Source organism: Triticum urartu, chromosome 5A (assembly GCF_056163025.1).
Source record: "Triticum urartu cultivar PI428250 chromosome 5A, HENAU_Tu73, whole genome shotgun sequence".
In the NCBI taxonomy this organism is placed as follows: domain Eukaryota; kingdom Viridiplantae; phylum Streptophyta; class Magnoliopsida; order Poales; family Poaceae; genus Triticum; species Triticum urartu.
In genome coordinates, this window is record NC_141877.1 from 539636084 (window position 1) to 539660562 (window position 24479).

General features: G+C 46.1%; 3 protein-coding genes across 4 annotated transcripts; 1 reads left to right on the plus strand and 2 right to left on the minus strand.

The window, feature by feature from the left end:
- Positions 1–1702: 1702 nt before the first annotated feature.
- PHT3;3 (phosphate transporter 3;3) lies at positions 1703–4710 on the plus strand. The gene is made up of 6 exons (XM_048675529.2): positions 1703–1964; positions 2534–2883; positions 3004–3047; positions 3651–3865; positions 3960–4084; positions 4255–4710. The coding sequence occupies exons 1-6, from the start codon at positions 1767–1769 to the stop codon at positions 4301–4303; spliced, it is 981 nt and encodes a 326-aa protein (XP_048531486.1). The 5' UTR covers positions 1703–1766; the 3' UTR covers positions 4304–4710.
- A 55-nt stretch (positions 4711–4765) lies between these two features.
- Positions 4766–7915, minus strand: PMI1 (plastid movement impaired1). 2 transcript variants are annotated; one of them, XM_048675527.2, is made up of 2 exons: positions 5005–7915; positions 4766–4912 (listed from the first exon to the last, which is right to left on the minus strand). In XM_048675527.2, exon 1 carries the CDS (start codon positions 7639–7641, stop codon positions 5017–5019), a length of 2625 nt encoding a protein of 874 aa, XP_048531484.1. In that variant the 5' UTR covers positions 7642–7915; the 3' UTR covers positions 4766–4912; positions 5005–5016. The 2 variants fall into 2 exon arrangements, with proteins under 2 accessions (XP_048531484.1, XP_048531485.1); XM_048675528.2 differs by having other exon boundaries at positions 4766–4915.
- A 523-nt stretch (positions 7916–8438) lies between these two features.
- Positions 8439–10250, minus strand: LOC125510376 (ecotropic viral integration site protein). The gene is made up of 3 exons (XM_048675530.2): positions 10009–10250; positions 8960–9067; positions 8439–8863 (listed from the first exon to the last, which is right to left on the minus strand). The coding sequence occupies exons 1-3, from the start codon at positions 10069–10071 to the stop codon at positions 8651–8653; spliced, it is 384 nt and encodes a 127-aa protein (XP_048531487.1). The 5' UTR covers positions 10072–10250; the 3' UTR covers positions 8439–8650.
- Positions 10251–24479: the final 14229 nt, after the last annotated feature.

The window sequence follows — 24479 nt, forward strand, 5'->3', positions numbered from 1 at the left end:
ATTTATGGCCTTGTGCCATTTTATACTATCATGTTTGGTTCATCTCTTCATGCATGATCAATCTACATCATTTTTCTCATATGAAATACCTTTGAATCAAAATGGCTCTATAAATGTTTGTTTTCTCAAACTGCTTTACATTATTGTTTACGTATTTGTCTGTATATTATGGAATGGATCTAGAGCATAGCCGTTGCATTATGTGGTATTTGTGTATGTTCAATACAATGCTTTTCTATATTGATGAAAATGGTAATACACTGGCATAGTGGGTTAGTATGTATATCTGAGTGCCTGCGCATGAATCGTTTTGATCATCGTTAGACAAAGTTGTAAGCATCGGGATTAGAAAAGGTGCATGTTCTTGTAGGACTCAGAAGTTGAAGGACACCAAGAGATAGTAGTTGTTGTGCCCGGGATTTAAGTACACAATTGGTGAAGGGTTATGACATAATCAGAATTCAAGCATTCAAGTTTCAAGGTAGCACGGACTCGAGAACGGCATTGCATAAAATGGAGTTGCAAAAGCCACTTTGATATCTTAACCGCTTATTGTTATCACTCGGCAAGTTCTTCTTTAAAAGCATTTTTCTCCTTGAGAAGAGTAATTGTGAAAGCTCATGAGGTGAGTATGTTTGGAAGTTAGATCTTTTCGGAATGCTCTATTGAAAGTATTCTCATTGTGCATTGGGTACCTTGTCCAACATTTCCAATGCATTCTGGCCCAAATGAAAGGTCAATGGTACATGTAATTTGTCAAAGCTTTGTAATACATGATTACCGCAAAGTTTAAACCTCGGGGTCTCAAAGGCACCTCGAAGCATCAACAAAATGGTAGAGTAGGTTGAATTGAAAGAACCGGGAGCAAGAAAGGCTCGTTGAGGATAGTAGATAATACCCGGCGAGTTGCTGCGAGAATGAATTGCAATATATTTCAGTGATTTGATTGTACGAAGCTTCTATTGTTGAATTAATATTATATGAACTAAAGCTAAAAATAAATCTCATATATTGGAATTGATTGTGTAGTTAGAACATATTTTGAATATAAGTGGCATAACGTAATGGATTTTTTTCATGCATGTTGAGCGGACCTTTGATAAGGTGGCGTGTATGGGAAGTGAAAAGGGTGCATGAGATCAATTAATAATGGAAAACTTTGCCTCATGCATGTAGTGGTGGGCCTTTGATGAGGTGGCACGTGTGCATTTTGAGATAAATAGGATAGTGGGGATCAACTTCTTATGTATATAGGATATAGGATAAGGGAGTTAAGACTTACTCGTTAGACAAAGTTCAGAAGTGGAAGAATGTATGTGCTGCCGTTGCAACGCACGGACAATTAACTAGTCTAGAACATAAAAAAAATACCCCTGCCTCTATTTTTTTAGAATCGCCTCTTTTTTTTTTGAGTAGAACCCCTGCCTGCCTCTTGTTTTAACCTGTGGCCTGTGGGACGTACCAGTCCAAGTAGGCGATTAATCCAGCCGCGTGCGGCCCAACTACTCCTGTCACGCTCAGGGCCGTGCTACTGGGGGTTCAAGGCCCTCGACGTGCCAAGTCAGCCGCTTAAACAAACAGTCTCAGCAAGACGAAGCCACGGCCCGCGGCCTGGCCACGTGGCCCGCTCCCGGTCCAGTCTCCACGAACGCAGGAACCGACCGAGCGAATCCTCCTCTTCCTTCTCCTCTTGCCCCCCCCCCCCCCCCCCCCCCCCCCCCTCGCGCGCCGGTATTCTCCCCCCTCCCACCCACGGCGCCGCAAAAATGGCCTCGTGCGGAGGAGCCGGCGGCGAGGCGGCGGGGGCGGACGCGGCGAGGAGGGGCGTCGGCGTTGGGAGAGGGAGTGGGATGCGGCTGTTCTCGCCGGAGTACTACGCCCTGTGCTTCGGCGGCGGGATGCTGGCGGCCGGCGCCACCCACCTCGCCATCACCCCGCTCGACGTCCTCAAGGTCAACATGCAGGTACACGTGCGCTCGCCGCTGTATGTTGAACCCTGCGGGGAGGGAATGCCGGTGGGTTCGCTAATTAGGATTATTCTAGCTGGCGAGAGGGAGAAATGGTGCTCGCTCGAGGTCGAATTACAGCGTGCTCGATGCAGCCCGGGATTCTTCCTGCGTGGACGATCTCGTGCGAGCTCTGACCTAGTATTTGAGTGTAGCAGGCCATATATAGCTTGTATAAACTTGGTATCTTTTTAGCTCCTGGCTGAAACTGCTCCCGTGGAGAGGCTTAGCCATGACCAAGTTTGCCTACTCCTGTAACGATTTTACTCGGCAACGGTAGAAGAAACATCAGAAGCTGGGGGGTCATGTCAGATTGCACACAAACAAGTGTATTGTAGCTAGAACTGAAGACATGTCCCTTTGTTGATCTTAAAAGACAAGGCCCTTATGTGTATCTTGTATGGAGACCTGTAACAATACTGCCATGTCCACTTTAATTAATGCCTTGCGGTTTTCTGCTGCCTCAGAAATTATCCTATGAATGCCTGCGGCTGTATAATTTTGTTCCGTTTATCTATTTTTGGTAGGTGAATCCAGTTAAATATAACACTATATGCTCGGGACTGAGTGCTCTTGTACGAGAAGAGGGCGCTTCGTCGCTTTGGAGAGGCTGGGGAGGGAAGCTATTCGGCTACGGCGCTCAGGGCGGCTGCAAGTTTGGCCTCTACGAGTTTTTCAAGAAGCAGTATTCTGATGCGCTGGTGGACAGCAACAGGAGCACAGTTTACTTTCTTAGCAGCGCCTCTGCTCAGATCATAGCTGATGTTGCCCTCTGCCCCTTCGAATCGGTGAAAGTCCGTGTGCAGACACAGCCCATGTTTGCAAAAGGTTTGGTCGATGGCTTTCCAAGGGTGTATGCCGCTGAGGGCTTGTCTGGGTAAGCTTCCTTCGTATTATTCTTAGGTTCATTAGATTCACTATTGGTATGCCTGGACATACGATCTTTAATCTTCCTGAGTTCTAAATTTATGGAAAGTGCATTTCTTGTTCATTGCAGATTTTACAGGGGGCTTTTACCACTTTGGGGACGAAATCTTCCATGTAATAACTCCCCCTGTTTCACATATTAATTGTTCGCAAAATCCTATTGTGCCAATTAAAGTAACGTATCAGGAAGTTATGAGTGTATTAATTTTCCCGCTTAGAAGATAAATCTAGTTAGATATATGGTGTAGGTATGTTCTTCTAAAAATAGTTGTAGCTATTACAGTACTAGAGTGAATTAAATCTTGCTTGGTTCCCGATTTTATCAGAGTGAATTAAAGGTACCCCTCTGTAAAGAAATGTAAGACTGTTTAGCACACTAAACACTAAAGTAGTGAGCTAAACAGTCTTACATTTCTTTACAGAGGGAGTACTTGTTGCTTGAACTGTAAAAAGGGACTCCATGAGTTAAGTGTGAGAGGCAAACACAGGTTGCATTTATATCACAATAGTCAATAGTGTCCACCTTTTGTCTTGTGATGGTCATTTGTTCTACTCAGTGAGTTAGGAACAATGACAGTCAGTCTGCTTCTGATACATGGAAAGTTATCTTTATGTTATAATTGAACCTTTCCCCAAGTTAATTAGTCCATGTACAGGTTTAGTCACCTTTTTTCTGACATGTACAGGTTTATCTTATCCTATTTTATTCTCCTGCAGTTTCTATGATAATGTTTTCGTCATTTGAGCATACCGTCGACTTCCTGTACCAGAAAGTCATTCAAAAGAAGAAACAGGATTGTTCAACAGCGCAGCAGCTTGGTGCTACATGCCTGGCTGGATATATTTCTGGTGCTGTTGGTACTGTTGTTTCAAATCCTGCAGATAACATCGTCTCTTCTCTGTACAACAAAAAGGCTAAAAACGTTCTACATGTAAGGATGCGACTGTACCTGTCCAGCCAACAGATTAGTTAATTTCAAGTCTTGACACTCTGTTCCTATAATAATCACATTGTATCCCTTTCAGGCTATAAAAAGCATTGGATTGCGTGGGCTGTTCACAAGAAGCCTGCCCATTCGAATTACCCTTGTAGGGCCTGTCGTGACCATGCAATGGTTCTTCTACGATACCATTAAGATATTTACTGGATTGTAAGTGTGCACTTCGATGGCTGGAATAATTTCCTTATCTTCTTATCTACAGACTGTATTTTCTGTTGTTGGTAGCTCTTATCTACAGACCTTTTCTGTTGTACATTCTTGAAAGCTCTCTTGTGGATAGCATTGTCATGACTGTTGATCTGTTGATCTGTTTATTTCAGGCCGCCCAGTGGAGGGCTTCCTCGTGATCTGGAAAAACTTGACACGTAATATGACCTGTTCTACAAAAGTTTATCGATACATTTTTTTGTTTCTCAGAGGCACTCAGCAGTATTTTACCCACAGTTCTGAGTTCTTGCTGATTATGACGAATGTGAGTGATTTGTAGTTGTAGGGAACAGTAGCTAACTGAGCCGTATGAAGGATTTGTATGTTCTAGACGCATCTTAGACAACCATAAGTCCATGAACTTCAGCACCCGTTTGGCACCTTGGTTACAGACTTACAGCCTGGTGTGTTTTCAGGATGCTTTGTAGTATCTCCATTTCGAAGTTAGTTGTGTGAGAAAATGTCATTTTGTCGTGCATGCAAACAATCGGCTATAGATCCATTGTAAATAATGCCGCGAAGGATGAAAACTGGAATCATAATATTATGTGTGATGTTACTCTTCTTTATTTGTTTGTAGTAGTGATCAAATTCCCTTGCAAGTTGTCATTTACACTATATTCAGGAGCAAGCAACACTTTGGATACTCTCATTTCTTGTATCCTGTACGAAAATACTTGTATTGTATCTGTTCAAAAAAAATAATTTTACTTACAGTATTCTCATCAACATAGGAACAAGATGAAGAAAACATTGACAGTTTCAATTTTCCTGCTACAAGTTAAGTGCAGGAATTCAGTAAGTAGTTCTGAGGTGTGGAAGATGAAGAAGTGTTTCAGCTGCAGAGAAACAGAGGAGCTCACCGGCAGCTAGTTTTAGTTGGCTGCGATCTTCACGTCCGGGTTGCGCATCGGCTTGAGCCACATGTCGGCGACCACCCTCGACGACATGCTCCACAGCACGTCAGTCCCGATCTTCCCCGCTGCGGCCCCCGACGGGCGTCCCTTCTTGCCGGCCTTGCCGAGCCCATAGGCGACGAGCCAGTGCGTCGCCGTCAGCCTCTGCCTCTCTCCGTCCCACACGTTACGCCGGTCGGCCGTCTTCAGCCGCATGCCGCCGACGTGCATATTGGCCACCTTGAACCTGGTCTCGCCATCGGCGTCGGTGCCGGCCCGTCCAGCCTGGATTACCACGATGGACGGCGCGCCGACCGCCTCGTACCGGCGCATGGGATCCCTCAGCTGCGCCACCACCAGCATGGTCACCGCGTCTGCGCCAGCGCACGCACTCGCCCACTCCTCCGGTGGCACGGCGGCGTCCAGAGGGTGCCCAGCGTCCACCGCGTCGGTGACCGGGGACACGTCGAAGGGAGCCTGCTCTTCGGCGACGCCGGCCTGCACCTTGAGCGCCTCGATGGCCATAGTCTCGATCTTCTGCAGCGAGAACGGCAGAATCTCGTCCGCTGTCACCGGCGCCTCATGGGCGTTCCAGATGCCGGTGGTGATCCTCTCCTGGCGCCCGTCGCTCATCGCCGCCGACATTGTCCGGAGCAGAGAGACGGACTCGGCCGCGCTGGAGCTCGCGCCGAGCTCCTTGCTCCGCGCGCTGATGATCGCCGACGCCATGCCCTCGAAGGCGATCTGCTCTGCGGTTTTGCCGATCACCTCGTCGGTCGCGGTGAGCGCGCCCAGCTTCTCGCACAGGGTCTCACACCCGCCGGCGCACAGTCGCTGGAACACCTCCGCGCCGCCGCCGGGCAGCTTCTGGCCGCGGAGGATGAACGGCTTGGACAGTTGCATGGCGAGCTTGGGAAGCTCCTTCCTCACAACCGGGATGTCAAACGGGTTCGTCGCGGCCAGGTAGCCGCCGTCCCGGGTCTGCACGATGGGGCCGAGCCCCTTGCCTAGGTCGGAGACGTAGCAAGCCTCGTCGGCGCCGGTGCCCGGCTTCGCGCTGGACTTGAGCGATGACACCTGAGGAGCGGTCGATGACTTGCCATTGCCCTCTCCTTGCTCCAGTAGCTGCAGGAACTCTCTGGTGACCTCCTCCTCGTCGGCCTCCAGCCCTTCCACCGCCGCCTCGTCCTCCTGCGGCTCTGCCGGCTTGTCGGCATCCTCTTCTAGCGTGTCGCCGAGCATCAGTGACTCGAGCGCCTTGATCTGATTGGTGATCGCCTCCAGCTCGTTGAGGCGCCACATGCTCGCGCTGTCGTGCACGACCTCCTTGACCACCTCATCGCCGGCCGCCGGCGTTGCGCTCTCCTCCTCCTCCGCCTCTTTGTCTTCCTTCTTGCTGTCGGCGTTGGCTTCGTCCTTCTCTTCTTGCCCCTCCACGCCTTTGTCGACGACGTCGAAGTCGAACTCCGTGAACTCCGAGTCATCGGCTTTCGCCTCCGGCTCCGGCTCTTTCTTCTGCTCCTGCTTGGGCTCGGGCACCGGAGTGCTAGGTCCGTCGAGCTTGAAGTCGTCGATTCCACTCAAGTCCTGCGACGGCGTGCCCTTCGCCGGCGTAAATGACGGCTCCGATCGCGTGACCTTGGGGCTCGTGATGCTAAACGACGTCTTGCTCTGCTTCCTTGCGAACAACGCCGACGAACTAGAGGAGGATGATGCAGCAGTCTTGGTGGCCGGCTGGCTGTAGAGCCCGACGCCGCCGTCCTCCATGATCTGGAACGCGAGCGTGACGACGAGCTCGCCGCCCTTGGCCTTGCCGGCGAGAGGGAACGCCATCTGCCACTGCCGCACGCGCTCCCCTTGCTGGCTCTTCTCCGTGGACTCCTTCACGAGGGCGCTCAAGTCCACCGAGCTCTGGCCGAGGTCCAGCTCCGGCGCGTCCACGGCGACCACGGACAGCAGGAACGGGCGGGGCTCGAACTTCGCCGGCGGCTTGCCGGCGCCACCGCCGCTGCAGTAGACGTGGCAACGGACGAAAAGTGTCTCCTCGAAGTCCGCAGCGCCCTGCTGCACGCGGGACGGCATGGTCTGCACGGCGCCCTCGCGCGACTCCTTCTTGCGCACGGCCACGGCGAGGCGGAGCCCGTCCATGGACGACGGCAGGCCCTGCGCCGCCGCCACCTCGACGGAGAAGAGGCAGCCGAGGCGGGTCATGCCGATGTGCGACAGCGCGCGCATCGGCTTCCAGCCCCATAACCCCTTCTTCTTCTCCCCGCCGCCCAGCGCCGGGGAGACCGCGGCGGCGAAGCTCCGGCTCTTGGACGGCGCCGCGGCCCTCAGGCTGCCGCGGTCGTCGTCCTCGTCGTCGTCATCCTTCTTCCCCGCCTTGCCCCTCGACCGGAACGGCGACGTCATGGACAGGCGGCGAGTCCGCGGGCGCGCGACCTCTGCCCGGAGCGCCTCCGCCGTTACGACATCCTCGCCGACGACGCCGCGCGGGAGGGCGAGCGACGCGTGGCGGCGGTTGCTGTGCGCCTGGTAGAGCGTGTGGCTGAGCGCGTCGAGCTCCTGGAGGGTCTGGTCGCGGGGCTTGCCGTCGTCGGCCATGGCTGCGGCAACACGCGCTCGTCGACCCGATCACCTCGCCGGCAGCGCGCCTCCTAGCTAGCCAGCAAGCAGCTCGTGAATACGCACGGGAGCGAAGAGGTCACGTGGTGTAGTGTGGTGCAGCTAGAGGGAGTGTGGATAAGCCGAGACAAGAAGGTGAAGTGTGTGGCGGTGGGACGGGAGGGCGTCGCCATGGCTGGCTGGCGACAGCTTTGGAGGTACTCGGGAGGGGGCAGCGGGTGGCGGAGGAGGGCCGGCGTACGGCCTGGCCACCGTCGATGTGAGCTCGTGGTGTTCTCCCGGTCGTTGGTTTCGCGCCAAGAAGCTAAGCTGCGGTGGGGACCAGTTGGCCTGAGTAGCAGCCAACGGATCATGTGATTGGATAAATAGCACAGATTTTAGAGGGATAATGCTCTAAGCTTGTCTCAATATTATTATTATTCTGAAACAATGAATACAAGACCAGATTGCCCTGTTCCGTGCCCTCTCTTCAACTGAGTAGAATTCGAAAAATTGATTCAAACATTCAAATTAACTGCATTTTTAAGATGGTAATGTGGATATGATGTGTTTCTGTCAACGACCACACTTCCGAAGCACATTCTTGCAGCGAATACATTGTTCTAAATAATTTGTGGAAAACTAGGCAAATGAGCACCATACAAAACCTATGCTTTCCACATGCTTGCAACCAGAGTGCATTTTCAGAAAAAATTGGCAGCGCAGGTACATCTTTGTTCTTGAAACCGAACACAATGCTAAATGCTTGGCTGGCTTTTCTTTTTTGACAAAAAGACTATAAGGGAAGCCCCTACAGTACTTGGCAGACTTTATTACCTCAAACCATCCGACAAATTAGTTATTATAGTACATGAACAACATGTGTGATTATTTTCTGTTATGCCCCCAAAAAAGAACATTTGATACATAGCTATGGACATATACTCATGTAAGAAACATGTAGAACAAGGCTGGCACAAAGGACTACAAGGGCTTCAGTCCAAGCTATTTACTTAGATTTCTCTTGCTCTCCCTTGTCGCCACTTGTTTCCGCAAACCCTCGCCTTTCATCAGCAGACGCGGTGATGACGGGCATCCAGACATCGGCGGTGCTGCTCAGAAGCGATTTCACCTCGGGGTCAGATGTCATGGCAGATGATATCATCTTGTCGACATTATCGAGCCTTGCCGACAGCCTGTCCAGCTCTGCAGCTATTTCTAACTGAAGAAAGAATTGGAACAAAGCTAATGAGACAATAAGACTTGGATTCATGGACAGGGGAATAGCAGGATGAGGTGGTAAGATTGCTGCAGTTACCTCATCAAGTTGCTTAGGTGCCTTCTCTGGAACCTTAGTGACTTCTAGGCCCAGCGCTTCAATCTTTGCTCTCAATTCTACCTCTTCCTGGTTGCTCATTGACTCCACCTACATATTAACAAAAGAGGATTGAAGACATGTTAATTTATCAGGAGTCCATCACCAAAAGACAAATGCGGTATTGCCATGGAAAATATATTGTCTGAAGTAAAAAATATGCTCGGGAAACGGAGGTGAATAGTAGGAGACAATATCAATAAACTGGTACACTACAAATTATGGGACAAAGCCACCCATGCATTGCATTGCCAATATTCAGATACAGCTAGAGACAATCAGTTGGGCGGATGCATGGAGACACCAAGGTAATTATACTCAAGAGTCCATCACCACAAGACAAATACAGTACAGTCATGGAAAATATACAAGGCTGAATTGTCTGAAGTAAGAAATATACTCAGGAAACTGAGGTGTAAGAGTAAACCAACAGTTTTTGCATAACAATGTCCGAATCGACAGAGACAACATCAATGAACTGGTATACAGATTATGAGACAAAGCATCACACGCATGGCATTGCCAATATTCAGATACAGCTAGACACAGTAAGTAGGGCAGGTGCACGGCGGCACAGAAACCCATAATATTCGCTTAGTTTCTGATAAAACAATGCAAAACAGCTACTACAAAAGATTCTGGGGGGCTACCCTATTCTTGTCTTGCAAATCACCACACGATGAAACAAACGTACAAACAGTGCTGATTTTCATGATTTGTGAGTGAAAACCTGGTAAACAAGTGCAGGTACTTGGGTGTTGGCGTTTTGGCCATATATCAGATACAGATAATAGCAATGTCAACGATTGTAAGCAGAACCAGACGCGTTCCCCCTCTCTAAGCCTACCAGATCCAGCAGACGGGAGACCTCGGACAGGAGCAAACCGAACCTCCCGGTCGGGAAACCGGCGAGCCAGGCTCCAGTCGACGGCGGCCGGCGAGGAATCGAGATCGAACGCGGATCAAGACGGCGTGCGGGCGCACGTACGTACCTCCTGCAGAAGGTCGGTGAGGAGCTGGAAGAGCTGCGCGTCCGGCCTTCCCTCCCCCGCCATCGTGGAGCTCCTCCGATGGATTGATTTCCCGACGGGAATCTTCTCCGGCGAGTCGTCGCTGCGTGCGCCGGGTTGGATTGGATGGATACTTGGCTTGGTTTGGTTTTGCTTTGCCTCGAGAAGGCGTGACGTGTCGCTGGATTCGGAGTTCTGGACTGACTGGACCAGGCCTTGTTGGGCTTGGTAGATCGGAGAGCAAAGCACTTAAGCCCACGGAGGAATACCGCAAAGCCTCCCCTAAAAAAAGTCTGGGAGAAGCGCTTTTTTTATTTTTGCGAGGCAAGCGTTTCGTTGTGTGTTGAACCTGATCCAACCTAACTATGCCAAGCAGCCCTAAGAAAACCCTAAAAATATGCCAAGCCCTAAAAAAACATGCCAAGTCAAAGCCCCTCACTTGCTCTACCTACACTTCATGTCACGGACTCATATTGAAAAACCACAAATCACAGTAGAAACACTCAGGGGGGATATTACTCGATTTTGAAGATTCGAGGGTTAAAATCATCCCAAATTTGAGTTCAGGCGGTACTTATCCCTCGAGGCTCATTTGGTGAAAAATGAACTCCTTACAAACAGATGCAATGTCTTAAGCCAACCAAAACTATTTCTTTATTCGTTCTCAAACATAGACTATATATTTCTTTTATCATATACTCCATGACATAAACCGACCATAGCATAATATAAACTCTTGGACCATGCCCTTCGTCTTTATTTCATTTTTCTCGTAAAGCTTGGATAGGAAAACAATTGTAGGGACCGGATTACAAAATTTCAGCAATCATTTTTTCAAACATGTCATGAACATAGGGCCCATTTTACAATGTTTTGAATTCCTAGTATACTTGAGAATAGTTTTAGAGTTTACTAAATAATAACCCGTGCATAGTAATGAGGGTATACAAAAAATGTCACTCCCTCCGATCCAAACTAATCGTCCCAGGTTTAGTGCAACTTTGTACTAAAGTTGCACTAAACCCGCGACAGTTAATTTGGATTAGAGGCAGTAATGTGATTGTGTAAAGAAGATTTGTTTCCCTCTCATTTGGTTCGTGTCTAGCAGACTCGGAGACGACCGGCCGGCTAGCTGGTCGGTCCGCTTGGTGGAGTCGGCGGTGAACTCGAGATCGTGTTGATTTTCCTGGCATTTCTCTTCCGTCCATCGTCAAAGTCCAAATCCAGGTCGTAGGCAGCTTGATCGCCGTGTTCCTTTGTTTATTTAGGCACATAGGTAGGTACATACGTGCAGATAACTAACGTGTTTTGGTGTTCTTTTAGTTCCACTTTCCATGCCACCTTCCGTACGTCTTAGCGACCATTCAACCACCGGTCTAGCAGCGAGCGCATACCGATTCCAAGACAGCGAAAGCACTTTGCGAAGAGAATGTACACGGCAGCTTCCGAATAGGCCAGCCATGGCCCATGGCTGCCCTCCGGCGCAAGGTAATTAAGGAGGCCATGGTTGATGTGGACATGGCTGCCTCGGATACGACCAAAAATAACACAAAATTACATATTTCAAAGGTGACTTCTATTAACAATAATTTCATAAATTATTTTATGGTTGAAAACAAAAATGCAACACCTCTTTTAATTATATGCAGAATTAAGGAATTATACAAGCCACGTGTCAAGATGCGACGAAGAAGGAAAGTATGTATATATAGAGAGAGGCATGCATGTGTACAAGCAGCATGCAATTGTCGAGGCGTATCGTCGGGTACGGTATAGCCGGATCGTCAAGGTCAAAATCCATCAAATCGATAATTATCCCCACTCTCATCGAAAGATCGGGCCACCGTCACACCAAGTGGTATCAGTTTTCGGGTTCATCGGTGAGAGATTTACAGTTTTAGTAGATTAGTTTCTTTTGTCCTATAAACCCACGAAAAAGCAAAAAAAAGTATAGATTAGTTCATCCATTACGCCTACCTTTTTTTTAGCCTTTAGCAATTTTTGCATCTAGTACTTGTGTAGTTGAATTTTTGGTTGCATCCATCCTAAAATTAGTGCTGGTTTAGATTAGTTTTGGGAGAAAATCATCTACTAGATCGAACCTTGTTTTTGACCACCATATTTTCTGTCACAAGTTCAGTCGTAATTTGACCAAAAAAAAAATAAAATAGATAGCGACCTGTGGTTTCCAATTTCTGTTGACTCGAACGTCTGTATCCCTTTGCTACAGTCTATTTTTTATCAGGCGCTGATTCGTATTGCAGATCTCCGCACGTACATCCACGCTTCATCCATACACGCTCGCGCGAGCTGCCAGACACCCAGGCACCTCATCTCTGTTGCCCTGTGCCGCTTCACCAGAGGAAAACACGCTAACCGCCAGACACCCCGCGCTGGTTGTCTGACTCCACGCGTGCCACCACAAATCTCTAGTACTACTCCTAGCTACTCACAACGCCCAAACACTTCTAGCTAGCTTGTTGCAATTTGTTCAGCAATTTTGCATTTTTTTTCTTGAGGTTTACCTTGTGTCCGTGATTTCTGCTAGCAACCGGCCTGAGTAAAAGAAAAAAAAAGCAAAGCAAAAAAAAGAGAAAAAAAGGGTTGCAACATTCAGGCCGGCTAGCACTCTTGGTGCAATCTCTTTTGACGTTCAGAATTGTTCCTCTACTATACATGTGATACTTGCTGGACATTTTCTTTTGTCGCTCTTGATCGCCATACGCTACGTTTATACCTCACTTATATCTAGCTATTTAGAGCTATTATATTTTTATCGGTTTCCCCTCCCTTGATTCAGTATCTAGGCTTAGATTGTTTTATCTCTTACTAGTCGACTGCCAGCATTAGTTAGGAGTTTGAGCAATTATTCAGCTTGCATTACTTTTTGCTTGATTGTGCCACATATTGTGAGTTGAGGAAACCTTCACCAAGCTCCACCTCCTATATTATACCTTGTTCGGTCACTTGGCAATTGCTATATCCAATTTTGATAACTTTTGACAACGCCAAAGGCCGACAACCACTGCAGCACGGTAAGAACTGGTAAGAGCTTGGTAATTGCTAGAGTGTTGAGAGATTTTTTTTTCCACCACCTTCGAGTAGTACTATAGAAACATTATACTTGTGATTTTGTTTTTGTATGGTACTAACCATGTCAGGTTCAAGAGCGACCAACAGTTGGGTTGCATCTATTGTGGGAGAGGACTTGCCGCATATTGATACAAATCACTCTTTCCCACCACAGAAGGTATGACGACCGTCGCATGATGTACATCATGGTAGAGACACACATCATCAGGTTACCTCTTTGCCAAATTTTGAGGGTAAATATGACCCTGACTCATATATTGATTGTGAAATTGAGGTAGAAGAAATATTTAGTAGCCATGATTTTTCAGAGCATAAGAAAATAAATGATGTCACTAAAAGCTTTTTCGGGTTTGCTTCAGTTTGGTGGAGAAATTATTGCAGGGAAAATATTTATAGTAGACCTACTACTTGGAAAGCTTTAAAACATGTTATGCGAAACCGATTTGTTCCTTCATACCATGCTAGTGATTTGTTTAGGAAATTGCAACGTTTAGCACAAGGCAGTAACACCGTTGAAGAATATTATAATGATTTGTGCACTGCTTTGTTTCGTTGTGGCTTAGAAGAATGTGAAGAAGCTACCATGAATAGATTTTTGAGAGGATTAAACCGAGATATCTATGATATACTTGTGCATAAAGAATATTATTCCATGAATGGTTTGTTTCATCTTGCTTGTACAGTTGAACGGAAAATTAATAGACACATACATGAGACAAACAAACACATAGTGCGAGCCCCTACACGAAGTTTTGTTTCAGATACTTCTTCACATGCGCAAACTACAGTGGTTGTTGGACCCACACCACTCTCGGCTTGTGGCATGATGCCACTGACAATACCTACATCTTCTGAGTTGGCCATCGAAGGTAATAAGAAAGGTATTGAATCTACCCTTCCACATGAGATTGCTCCATGTCATGCTAAACTAAAATCTTCATGTGTTGAGTTCAATGACATGGCATCTATTTTGATCACACCACCTCTTATGGATATTTGTGTTACTAAATTGCTTACATCGTGTGATCAAGTAGTCGAAACAAATACTTTTTCCTCTCTTAGTAATGAGCCATCTGAGAGCACTGTTCATGATTTAGGTTGCATAGAGATAATACAACATGAAGAAGTATGTATATGTATTTCACCTACTAATTCTTTGTGTGATATTATGTTTGATAAACCTATGAAGTTACTACATGCATACACATTCTCTTCTTGGTTAGTACTTTTTCGGAATGAGCAACGCCGAGGACGGCTTTATTTTCAAGAAGGGGAGGATGATGTGGACATGGCTGCCTCGGATACGACCAAAAATAACACAAAATTACATATTTCAAAGGTGACTTCTATTAACAATAATTTCATGAATTATTTTATGGTTGAAAACAAAAATGCAACACCTCTTTTAATTATATGCAAAATTAAGGAATTATACAAGCCACGTGTCAAGATGCGACGAAGAAGGAAAGTATGTATATATAGAGAGAGGCATGCATGTGTACAAGCAGCATGCATCCATGCATTTCGTGTGTGTGCTCTTCAAATAAAAAGATACCATGCATGTGTCTTGACTACCATACGTACCATGCAAATGGGCTAGCTAGCCATGCATGTCAGGACTCATCAACTCAAACAGTCAAAGGTCCAAGGCAAGGCCTTGCGCGCATGCACACCGAACCATCCAAGTACTTGGATTAGTCTCATATATCAGCCACGAAGACGGAGGTGGGCCCTATCCTTTGGCTGCAACGTTTTGGCCTCTACACGCAGGCCCGTGGTCTCCGTGTGAGGATGGGACAGCGAACCGACTGGCCGCATATCTGCCTCTACGTACATCTGCCTTTAATAAATAGCTATCCTAGATTAGGTTTTAGACCTGAGTTTTATTGTATTGTCTAGCCATCGGTACAATTCGCATCTACGAGATGTGTAGGACTATCGCCTTGTCAGATCCACAGTGGAACCCCAACTTTCCATCTAGTTCGTGTGCTCAATTTATTATCCGCAATTTCAGTTGCAATTCACCTTTGTTCTTGCCGGTTCTTCGGTTGCTTGCAGGAACTTGAACCTCGTTGTTCAGGTTGATCGTGCCTACGGTAAGGTCAATAACCATCAGAGATTGGTTTAGCGATTGTCGAGGCGTATCGTCGGGTACGGTATAGCCGGATCGTCAAGGTCAAAATCCACCAAATCGATAATTATCCCCACTCTCATCGAAAGATCGGCCACCGTCACATCAATGGTGGTGCGCATCTGCGCCCCTGGCGGCAGTTTTTCTATTGACAATCAAAAAATACCTTCCAAAAAATTCCAATGTATTTAGAGCAACTCCAACGGGATGACCCATTTCGTCTGCGGACGTCCGTTTAGGTCGGCGCGGACACAAAAGTCGGCCCAGCGCGCCGATCCGAACGGACGCGTGTCCGCTTTTCATCCGTGGGCGACCCATTCCCAGCCTATTTTTGAGCCGGATTTGCGTTGGCGCGGCCATGAGACGGACGCACGCGTGCTCGTCTTCTTCTTCCTCTGGCCCGCTGGTCGGTGGCACATTGGCCTCTCCCCATCCAACAGCAAACCCTCGCCCGCCTCCTTCGACGCCTACGCCGCCGTCCAATTTTCCCGGTGACTCTACCAGCTGCCGGCGTCGCAACATCCCCTCTGCAACGCCGTCACCTCCCACATCGCCCGCCACCGGGGAACCGACAACTTCCCACCCCCGCTCCCCCGACACAGCCGTGACCTAAATGAGTAAACATGAGACCTAAACGTTATTGTGAATATGGTTGGTTCATAATCTTTGCTGAAAACTTGAATGCTGGCTTTACATATTTACAACAACAAGATCAAACAGAGTTTGTAACAGTTTTTCTTTATCACTTTCAGTTTGTCAACTGAATTGCTTGAGGACAAGCAAATGTTTAAGCTTGGGGGAGTTGATACGTCTCCATCGTATCTAATTTTTCAAACACTTTTGGTCTTGTTTTGGACTCTAACTTGCATGATTTGAATGAAACTAATCCGGACTGACGCTGTTTTTAGCAGAATTGTCATGGTGTTATTTTTGTGCAGAAATAAAAGTTCTCGGAATGACCTGAAAATCAACGGAGACACGTTTTGAAATAAATAAAAAATACTGGCAAAAGAATCAACACCATGGGGCCCACACCCTGTCCACGAGGGTGCAGGGCGCCCCCTGGGGCGCACCCCCTGCCTCATGGGCCCCTTGAGGCTCCACCGACGTCAACTCCAACTCCATATATTCACGTTCGGAGAGAAAAAAATAGGAGAGAAGGATTCTTCGCGTTTTACGATACGGAGCCGCCGCCAAGCCCTAATCTCTCTCGGGAGGGCCGATCTGGAGTCCGTTCAGGGCTCCGGAGAGGGAAATCCATCGCCATCCTCATCATCAGCCTTCCTACATCACCAATTTCATGATGCTCACCGCCGTGCGTGAGTAATTCCATCGTAGGCTTGTTGGACGGTGATGGGTTGGATGAGATTTATCATGTAATCGAGTTAGTTTTGTTATGGTTTGATCCCTAGTATCCATTATGTTCTAAGATTGTTGTTGCTATGACTTTGCTATGCTTAATGCTTGTCACTAGGACCCGAATGCCATGATTTCAGATCTGGACCTATTATGTTTTCATGAATATATGTGAGTTCTTGATCCTATTTTGCAAGTCAATAGTCACCTACTATGTGTTATTATCTAGTAACCCCGAAGTGACAATAATCGGGACCACTTCCGGTGATGACTGCTACCTCTTGAGCACTGCGTTGGTTTTCCCTTGAAGAGAAAAGGGTGATGCAGCAAAGTAGCATAAGTATTTCCCTCAGTTTTTAAGAACCAAGGTATCATTCCAGTAGGAGACTACACGCAAGTCCCTCGTACCTACACAAACAAATAAGAACCTCGCAACCAACGCGATGAAGGGGTTGTCAATCCCTTCACGGTCACTTACGAGAGTGAGATCTGATAGAGATAATAATGATAAGATAAATATTTTTGGTATTTTTATGATATAGATTGAAAGTAAAGATTGCAAAATAAACGGTGCCAGAAATAACTTGTTGACGGGAGATTAATATAGTGGAGAATAGACCCGGGGGCCATAGGTTTCACTAGTGGCTTCTCTCAAGATAGCATAAGTATTACGGTGGGTGAACAAATTACTGTCGAGCAATTGATAGAAACGCGAATAATTATAAGAATATCTAGACATGATCATGTATATAAGCATCACGTCTGTGACAAGTAGACCGACTCCTGCCTGCATCTACTACTATTACTCCACACATTGACCGCTATCCAGCATGCATCTAGAGTATTAAGTTCATAAGAACAAAGTAACGCATTAGGTAAGATGACATGATGTAGAGGGATAAACTCAAGAAATATGATATAACCCCCATCATTTTATCCTCGATGGCAACAATACAATACGTGTCGTTTCCCTTTCTGTCACTGGGATCGAGCACCGCAAGATTGAACCCAAAGCTAAGCACTTCTCCCATTGCAGAAAGATCAATCTAGTAGGCAAAACCAAACTGATAATTTAAAGAGACTTGCAAAGATAATCAATCATATATAAAAGATTTCAGAGAAGAATCAAATATTGTTCATAGATAGACTTGATCATAAACCCACCACTAGTACAAAAAGGGCTATAGCTAATATGGACATTAATGGTGCACCATGTATGTGGTGCACCACTGCTATATAGCAGTGACGCACCAGATACAGGTACGCCATTATTGACATATTACTAATGGCGCACCTGGTGTGTGGTGCGCCATTACTAGTTTTGAAAAAAAAAATGTTAGCAATGCCGCACCAGGGGATACTGCGCCATTACTATGTGTATGACTGGGTCAAACCTTAGTCAAACTTAGTAATGGCGCACCTACACAAAGTGCGCCATTACTATAGTAATAGCGCACTTTGTGTAGGTGCGCCATTACTAACTTTCTTTGCACCCCCTCCCTGGGACCGCCTTTTCAGTTTTAGAAAAAAATAAAAGAAAAATGATGGAAATGTCAAAAAATAAAAGAAAATAAGTTTCCCATGTGATATGTGGTCTAGTTGTTGGAAAAATTTACAAATATGAATTTCGACTTTATTTGCAAAATCTCTCTGGAATTTAGTAAAATGGGCATAACTTTTGCATACGAACTCGGATTAAAAGGTTTTTTATATGAAAAATCATCTACTCGAAAAGTTACATCTGAATTCAACGCGGGGGACCCCGTTGAAGATTTTCAGAATCCCCAAAAACCTAACAGAACAAAAGATACGGGGCTTTTAAGATCTAGAGGGGGGAAAATGAAAAAAAACTTAGTAATGGCGCACCATTTGCTAGGTGCGCCACTAGTAACAGAAAAAAATTGGTTTCGAATTTTTTTTGGAAAAAATGTTCAAAATATGATACGTCATATGACCGGGAAGTTTGAAATATTTTTTCAAAATTTCATCACACTCATGAACATGAACAAAGTCATAGACATCAACAAGGTTTAATAGGATTGATATGATAGATATATCAACAAGTGCCTGTTAAGTGAGCTGGTGCTGGGGTTGGATAGAACTGTAAAGTTAAGCGTGCTTGGGCTGGAGTAGTGTGAGGATGGGTGACCTTTCGGGAAGTTTGACCATGGGGTGTGATTTGACTTGAGATTAAGCATATTGACCCTAGATTAAGCCATGGTGATCCGAGATTAAGACAAAAATGAAAAAAAATTGAATTTTCTTTTTGCGCCATTTGTACTTGTTACTAGTGGCGTGATGATAGTGGCGCACCTATAGTGCGTCATTAACGGCCAAAATAGGTGCGCCACTAACAGGTATTTTCCTAGTAGTGCATAATTCATCGGATCTCGACAAACACACCCCAAAAAGAGTTACATCGAATAGATCTCCAAGAAGATCGAGGAGAACTTTGTATTGAGATTCAAAGAGAGAGAAGAAGCCATCTAGTTAATAGCTATGGACCCGAAGGTCTGAAGTAAACTACTTACACATCATCGGAGGGGCCATGGAGTTGATGTAGAGGCCCTCCGTGATCGATGCCCCCTCCGGTGGAGCTCCGAAAAAGGCCCCAAGATGGGATCTCTTGGGTACAGAAGGTTGCGGCAGTGGAAATAGGGTTTCATGGTGCTCCTGTATGTTTTTGGGGTATATGAACATATATAGGAGGAAGAAGTAGGTCAGTGGAGCCACGAGGGGCCCACGAGGGGGAGGGCGCGCCCCCTGCCTCGTGGACACCTCGTTGGTTGCTTGGCGTCTACTCCAAGTCTTCTGGATCACGTTTGTTCCAAAAATAACTCTCCCGAAGGTTTCATTCCGTTTGTATTCCGTTTAATATTCCTTTTCTGCGAAACACTGAAATAGGCAAAAAAACAGCAATTTGCAGTGGGCCTTGGGTTAGTAGGGTAGTCCCAAAAATAATATAAAAGTGTAAAATAAAGCCCATTAACATCCAAAACAGATAATATAATAGCATGGAACAATAAAAAAATTATATACGTTGGAGACGTATCAAGCATCCCCAAGCTTAATTCATGCTCGTCCTCGAGTAGGTAAATGATAAAAATAGAATTTTTGATGTGGAATGCTACCTAGCATAATTCTCAATGTAATTCTCTTTATTGTGGCATGAATATTCAGATCCGAAAAATTCAAGACAAAAGTCTAATATTGACATAAAAATAATAATACTTCAAGCATACTAACTAAGCAATTATGTCTTCTCAAAATAACATGGCAAAAGAATGTTCATCCCTACAAAATCATATAGTTTGGTCATGATCCATTTTCGCCACACAAGAATGCTCTCATCATGCACAACCCCGATGACAAGCCAAGCAAGTGTTTCACACTTTAGTAATCTCAAACTTTTTTCAACTTTCACGCAATACATGAGCGTGAGCCATGGATATAGCACTATGGGTGGAATAGAATATGATGATGGGGGTTATGTGGAGAAGACAAAAAAGGAGAAAGTCTCACATCGACGTGGCTAATCAATGGGCTAGAGAGATGCCCATCAATTGATGTCAATGCAAGGAGTAGGGATTGCCATGCAATAGATGCACTAGAGCTATAAATGTATGAAAGCTCAACAAAAAAAACTAAGTGGGTGTTGATAACCCACAAGTATAGGGGATCGCAATAACTTTCGAGGGTAGAGTATTCAACCCAAATTTATTGATTTGACACAAGGGGAGCCAAAGAATATTCGCAAGTATTAGCAGCTGAGTTGTCAATTCAACCACACCTGGAAACTTAGTATCTGCAGCAAAGTGTTTAGTAGCAAAGTAATATGATAGTGGTGGTAGCGGCAACAAAAGTAAAGACAACAAAAGTAATGTTTTTGGTATTTTGTAGTGATTGTAACAGTAGCAGCGGGAAAGTAAATAAGAGAGAACCAGTATATGGAAAACTCGTAGGCACCAGATCAGTGATGGATAATTATGCCGGATGCGGTTCATCATGTAACAGTCATAACATAGGGTGACACAGAACTAGCTCCAATTCATCAATGTAATGTAGGCATGTATTCTGTATATAGTCATACGTGCTTATGGAAAAGAACTTGCATGACATCTTTTGTCCTACCCTCCCGTGGCAGCGGGGTCCTATTGGAAACTAAGGGATATTAAGGCCTCCTTTTAATAGAGAACCGGAACAAAGCATTAGCACATAGTGAGACATGAACTCCTCAAACTATGGTCATCATCGGGAGTGGTCCCGGTTATTGTCACTTCGGGGTTGCCGGATCATAACACATAGTAGGTGACTATAGACATGCAAGATAGGATCAAGAACTACATGTATTCATGAAAACATAATAGGTTCAGATCTGAAATCATGGCACTTGGGCCCTAGTGACAAGCATTAAGCATAGCAAAGTCATATCAACATCAATCTCAGAACATAGTGGATACTAGGGATCAAACCCTAACAAAACTAACTCGATTACATGATAAATCTCATCCAACCCATCACCGTCCAGCAAGCCTACGATGGAATTACTCACGCACGGCGGTGAGCATCATGAAATTGGTGATGGAGGATGGTTGATGATGACGACGGCGATGAATCCCCCTCTCCAGAGCCCCGAACGGACTCCAGATCAGCCCTCCCGAGAGGTTTTAGGGCTTGGCGGTGGCACCGTATCGTAAAACGCGATGATTTCTTCTCTCTGATTTTTTTCTCTCCGAAAGCAAATATATAGAGTTGGAGTTGGCGTCGGAGGGTCTCTAGGGGGCCCACGAGGTAGGGGGCGCGCCCTAGGGGGGGGGGGCGCCCCCCACCCTCGTGAGAAGGGTGTGGGCCCCCTGGTCTTCATCTTTGGCAAGGATTTTTTATTATTTTTTCTAAGATGTTCCGTGGAGTTTCAGGTCATTCCGAGAATATTTGTTTTCTGCACATAAAACAACACCATGGCAATTCTGCTGAAAACATCGTCAGTCCGGGTTAGTTCCATTCAAATCATACAAGTTAGAATCCAAAACAAGGGCAAAAGTGTTTGGAAAAGTAGATACGACGGAGACGTATCAACTCCCCCAAGCTTAAACCCTTGCTTGTCCTCAAGCAATTCAGTTGACAAACTGAAAGAAAGAAAGAAAAACTTTTACAAACTCTGTTTGCTCTTGTTGTTGTAACTATGTCGAGCCAGCATTCAAGTTTTCAGCATAGATCATAACTAACCACATTTGCAATAATTCTCAGGTCTCATGATTACTCATATCAATAGCATAATCAACTAGCAAGTCATAATAATAAATCTCGGATGACAACACTTTCTCAAAACAATCATAATATGATATAACAAGATGGTATCTCGCTAGCCCTTTCTGAGACCGCAAAACATAAATGTAGAGCACCTTTAAAGATCAAGGACTGACTAGACATTGTAATTCATGGTAAAAGAGATCCAATCATAGTCACACCCAATATAAATTAATAGTGATGAATGCAAATGACAGCTGTGCTCTCTAGCTAGTGCTTTTTAATAAGAGGGTGATGAGTCAACATAAAAGTAAATGGATAGGCCCTTCGCAGAGGGAAGCAAGGATTTGTAGAGGTGCCAGAGCTCGGTTTTGAAATAGAGATAAATTGTATTTTGAACGGTATACTTTCATTGTCAAAGTAACAACTAAGAGATGGCGATATCTTCCATGCTAAACAAATTATAGGCGGTTCCCAAACAGAATGGTAAAGTTTATACCCCCCCTTCACCAACAAGCATCAATCCATAGCTTGCTCGAAACAACGAGTGCCTCCAACATACATCAGGTCCCAGGGGGAGTTTTGTTTGCAATTAATTTTGATTTAGTTTGCATAAAGCATGGGACTGGGCATCCCGGTGACCAGCCATTTTCTCGTGAGTGAGGAGCGGAGTCCACTCCTCTTGAGAATAACCCGCCTAACACGGAAGATAAGGATAGCCTTGGTTGATACATGAACTATTCGAGCATACAAAATAGAATGTTTATTTGAAGGTTTAGTGTTTGGCACATACAAATTTACTTGGAACGGCAGGTAGATACCGCATATAGGAAGGTATGGTGGACTCATCTGGAATAACTTTGGGGTTTAAGGGATTGGATGCACAAGCAGTATTCCCGCTTAGTACAAGTGAAGGCTAGCAAAAGACTGGGAAGCGACCAACTAGAGAGCGACAACAACCATGTACACGCATTAAAATTAATAAACATTGGATGCAAGCATGGGTAGGATATAATCCACCATGAACATAAATATCGTGAAGGCTATGTTGATTTTGTTTCAACTACATGCGTGAACATGTGCCAAGTCAAGTCACTTAAATCATTCAAAGGAGGATATCACCCCATCATACTGTTGGAAATATGCCCTAGAGGCAATAATAAAATGGTTATTATTATATTTCTTTGTTCATGATAATTGTCTATTGTTCATGCTATAATTGTGTTATCCGGAAATTGTAATACATGTGTGAATACATAGACCACAACACGTCCCTAGTGAGCCTCTAGTTGACTAGCTCGTTGATCAAAAGATAGTCATGGTTTCCTGACTATGGACATTGGATGTCATTGATAACGGGATCACATCATTAGGAGAATGATGTGATGGACAAGACCCAATCCTAAGCATAGCTCAAAGATCGTGTAGTTCGTTTGTTATAGCTTTTCCGAATGTCAAGTATCATTTCCTTAGACCATGAGATTGTGCAACTCCCGGATACCGTAGGAGTGCTTTGGGTGTGCCAAACCTTACAACCTAACTGGGTGACTATAAAGGTACACTACAGGTATCTCCAAAAGTGTCTGTTGGGTTGGCACGTCGAGACTGGGATTTGTCACTCCGTATGACGGAGAGGTATCTCTAGGCCCACTCGGTAATGCATCATCATAATGAGCTCAATGTGACCAAGTGGTTGATCACGGGATCATGCATTACGGTACGAGTAAAGTGACTTGCCGGTAACGAGATTGAACGAGGTATTGGGATACCGACGATCGAGTCTCGGGCAAGTAATGTACCGATTGACAAAGGGAATTGTATACGGATTGATTGAATCCTCGACATAGTGGTTCATCCGATGAGATCATCGAGGAGCATGTGGGAGACAACATGGGTATCCAGATCCCGCTGTTGGTTATTGATCGGAGAGTCGTCTCGGTCATGTCTGCGTGTCTCCCGAACCCGTAGGGTCTACACACTTAAGGTTCGGTGACGCTAGGGTTGTTGAGATATTAGTATACGGTAACCCGAAAGTTGTTCGGAGTCCCGGATGAGATCCCGGACGTCACGAGGAGTTCCGAAATGGTCCGGAGGTGAAGATTTATATATAGGAAGTTAATTTTCGGCCATCGGGAAAGTTTCGGGGGTAATCGGTATTGTACCGGGACTACCGGAAGGGTCCCGGGGGTCCACCGGGTGGGGCCACCTATCCTGGAGGGCCCCATGGGCTGAAGTGGGAGGGGAACCAGCCCCTAGTGGGCTGGTGCGCCCCCCTTGGGCCTCCCCCTGCGCCTAGGGTTGGAAACCCTAGGGGTGGGGGCGCCCCACTTGGCTTGGGGGGCAAGCCACCCCCTTGGCCGCCGCCCCCCCTTGGAGATTGGATCTCCTAGGGCCGGCGCCCCCCCCCCTAGGGACCCTATATATCATGGGGGGGAGGGAGGGCAGCCGCACCCAAGCCCCTGGCCTCTCCCTCTCCCTCCCGTGACACTCCTCCCTCTCCCTGAGCTTGGCGAAGCCCTGCCGAGATCACCGTTGCTTCCACCACCACGCCGTCGTGCTGCTGGATCTTCATCAACCTCTCCTTCCCCCTTGCTGGATCAAGTTGGAGGATACGTCTTCCCAACCA

Coding starts and splice junctions, on each gene's coding strand:
- PMI1 (XM_048675527.2), bottom strand. CDS start 7,641: ATGGCCGACGACGGCAAGCCCCGCGACCAGACCCTCCAGGAGCTCGAC.
- LOC125510376 (XM_048675530.2), bottom strand. CDS start 10,071: ATGGCGGGGGAGGGAAGGCCGGACGCGCAGCTCTTCCAGCTCCTCACC. Junction 9,068..10,008: donor TCACCGACCTTCTGCAGGAG/GTACGTACGTGC, acceptor GTTAATATGTAG/GTGGAGTCAATGAGCAACCA. Junction 8,864..8,959: donor CACCTAAGCAACTTGATGAG/GTAACTGCAGCA, acceptor TTCTTTCTTCAG/TTAGAAATAGCTGCAGAGCT.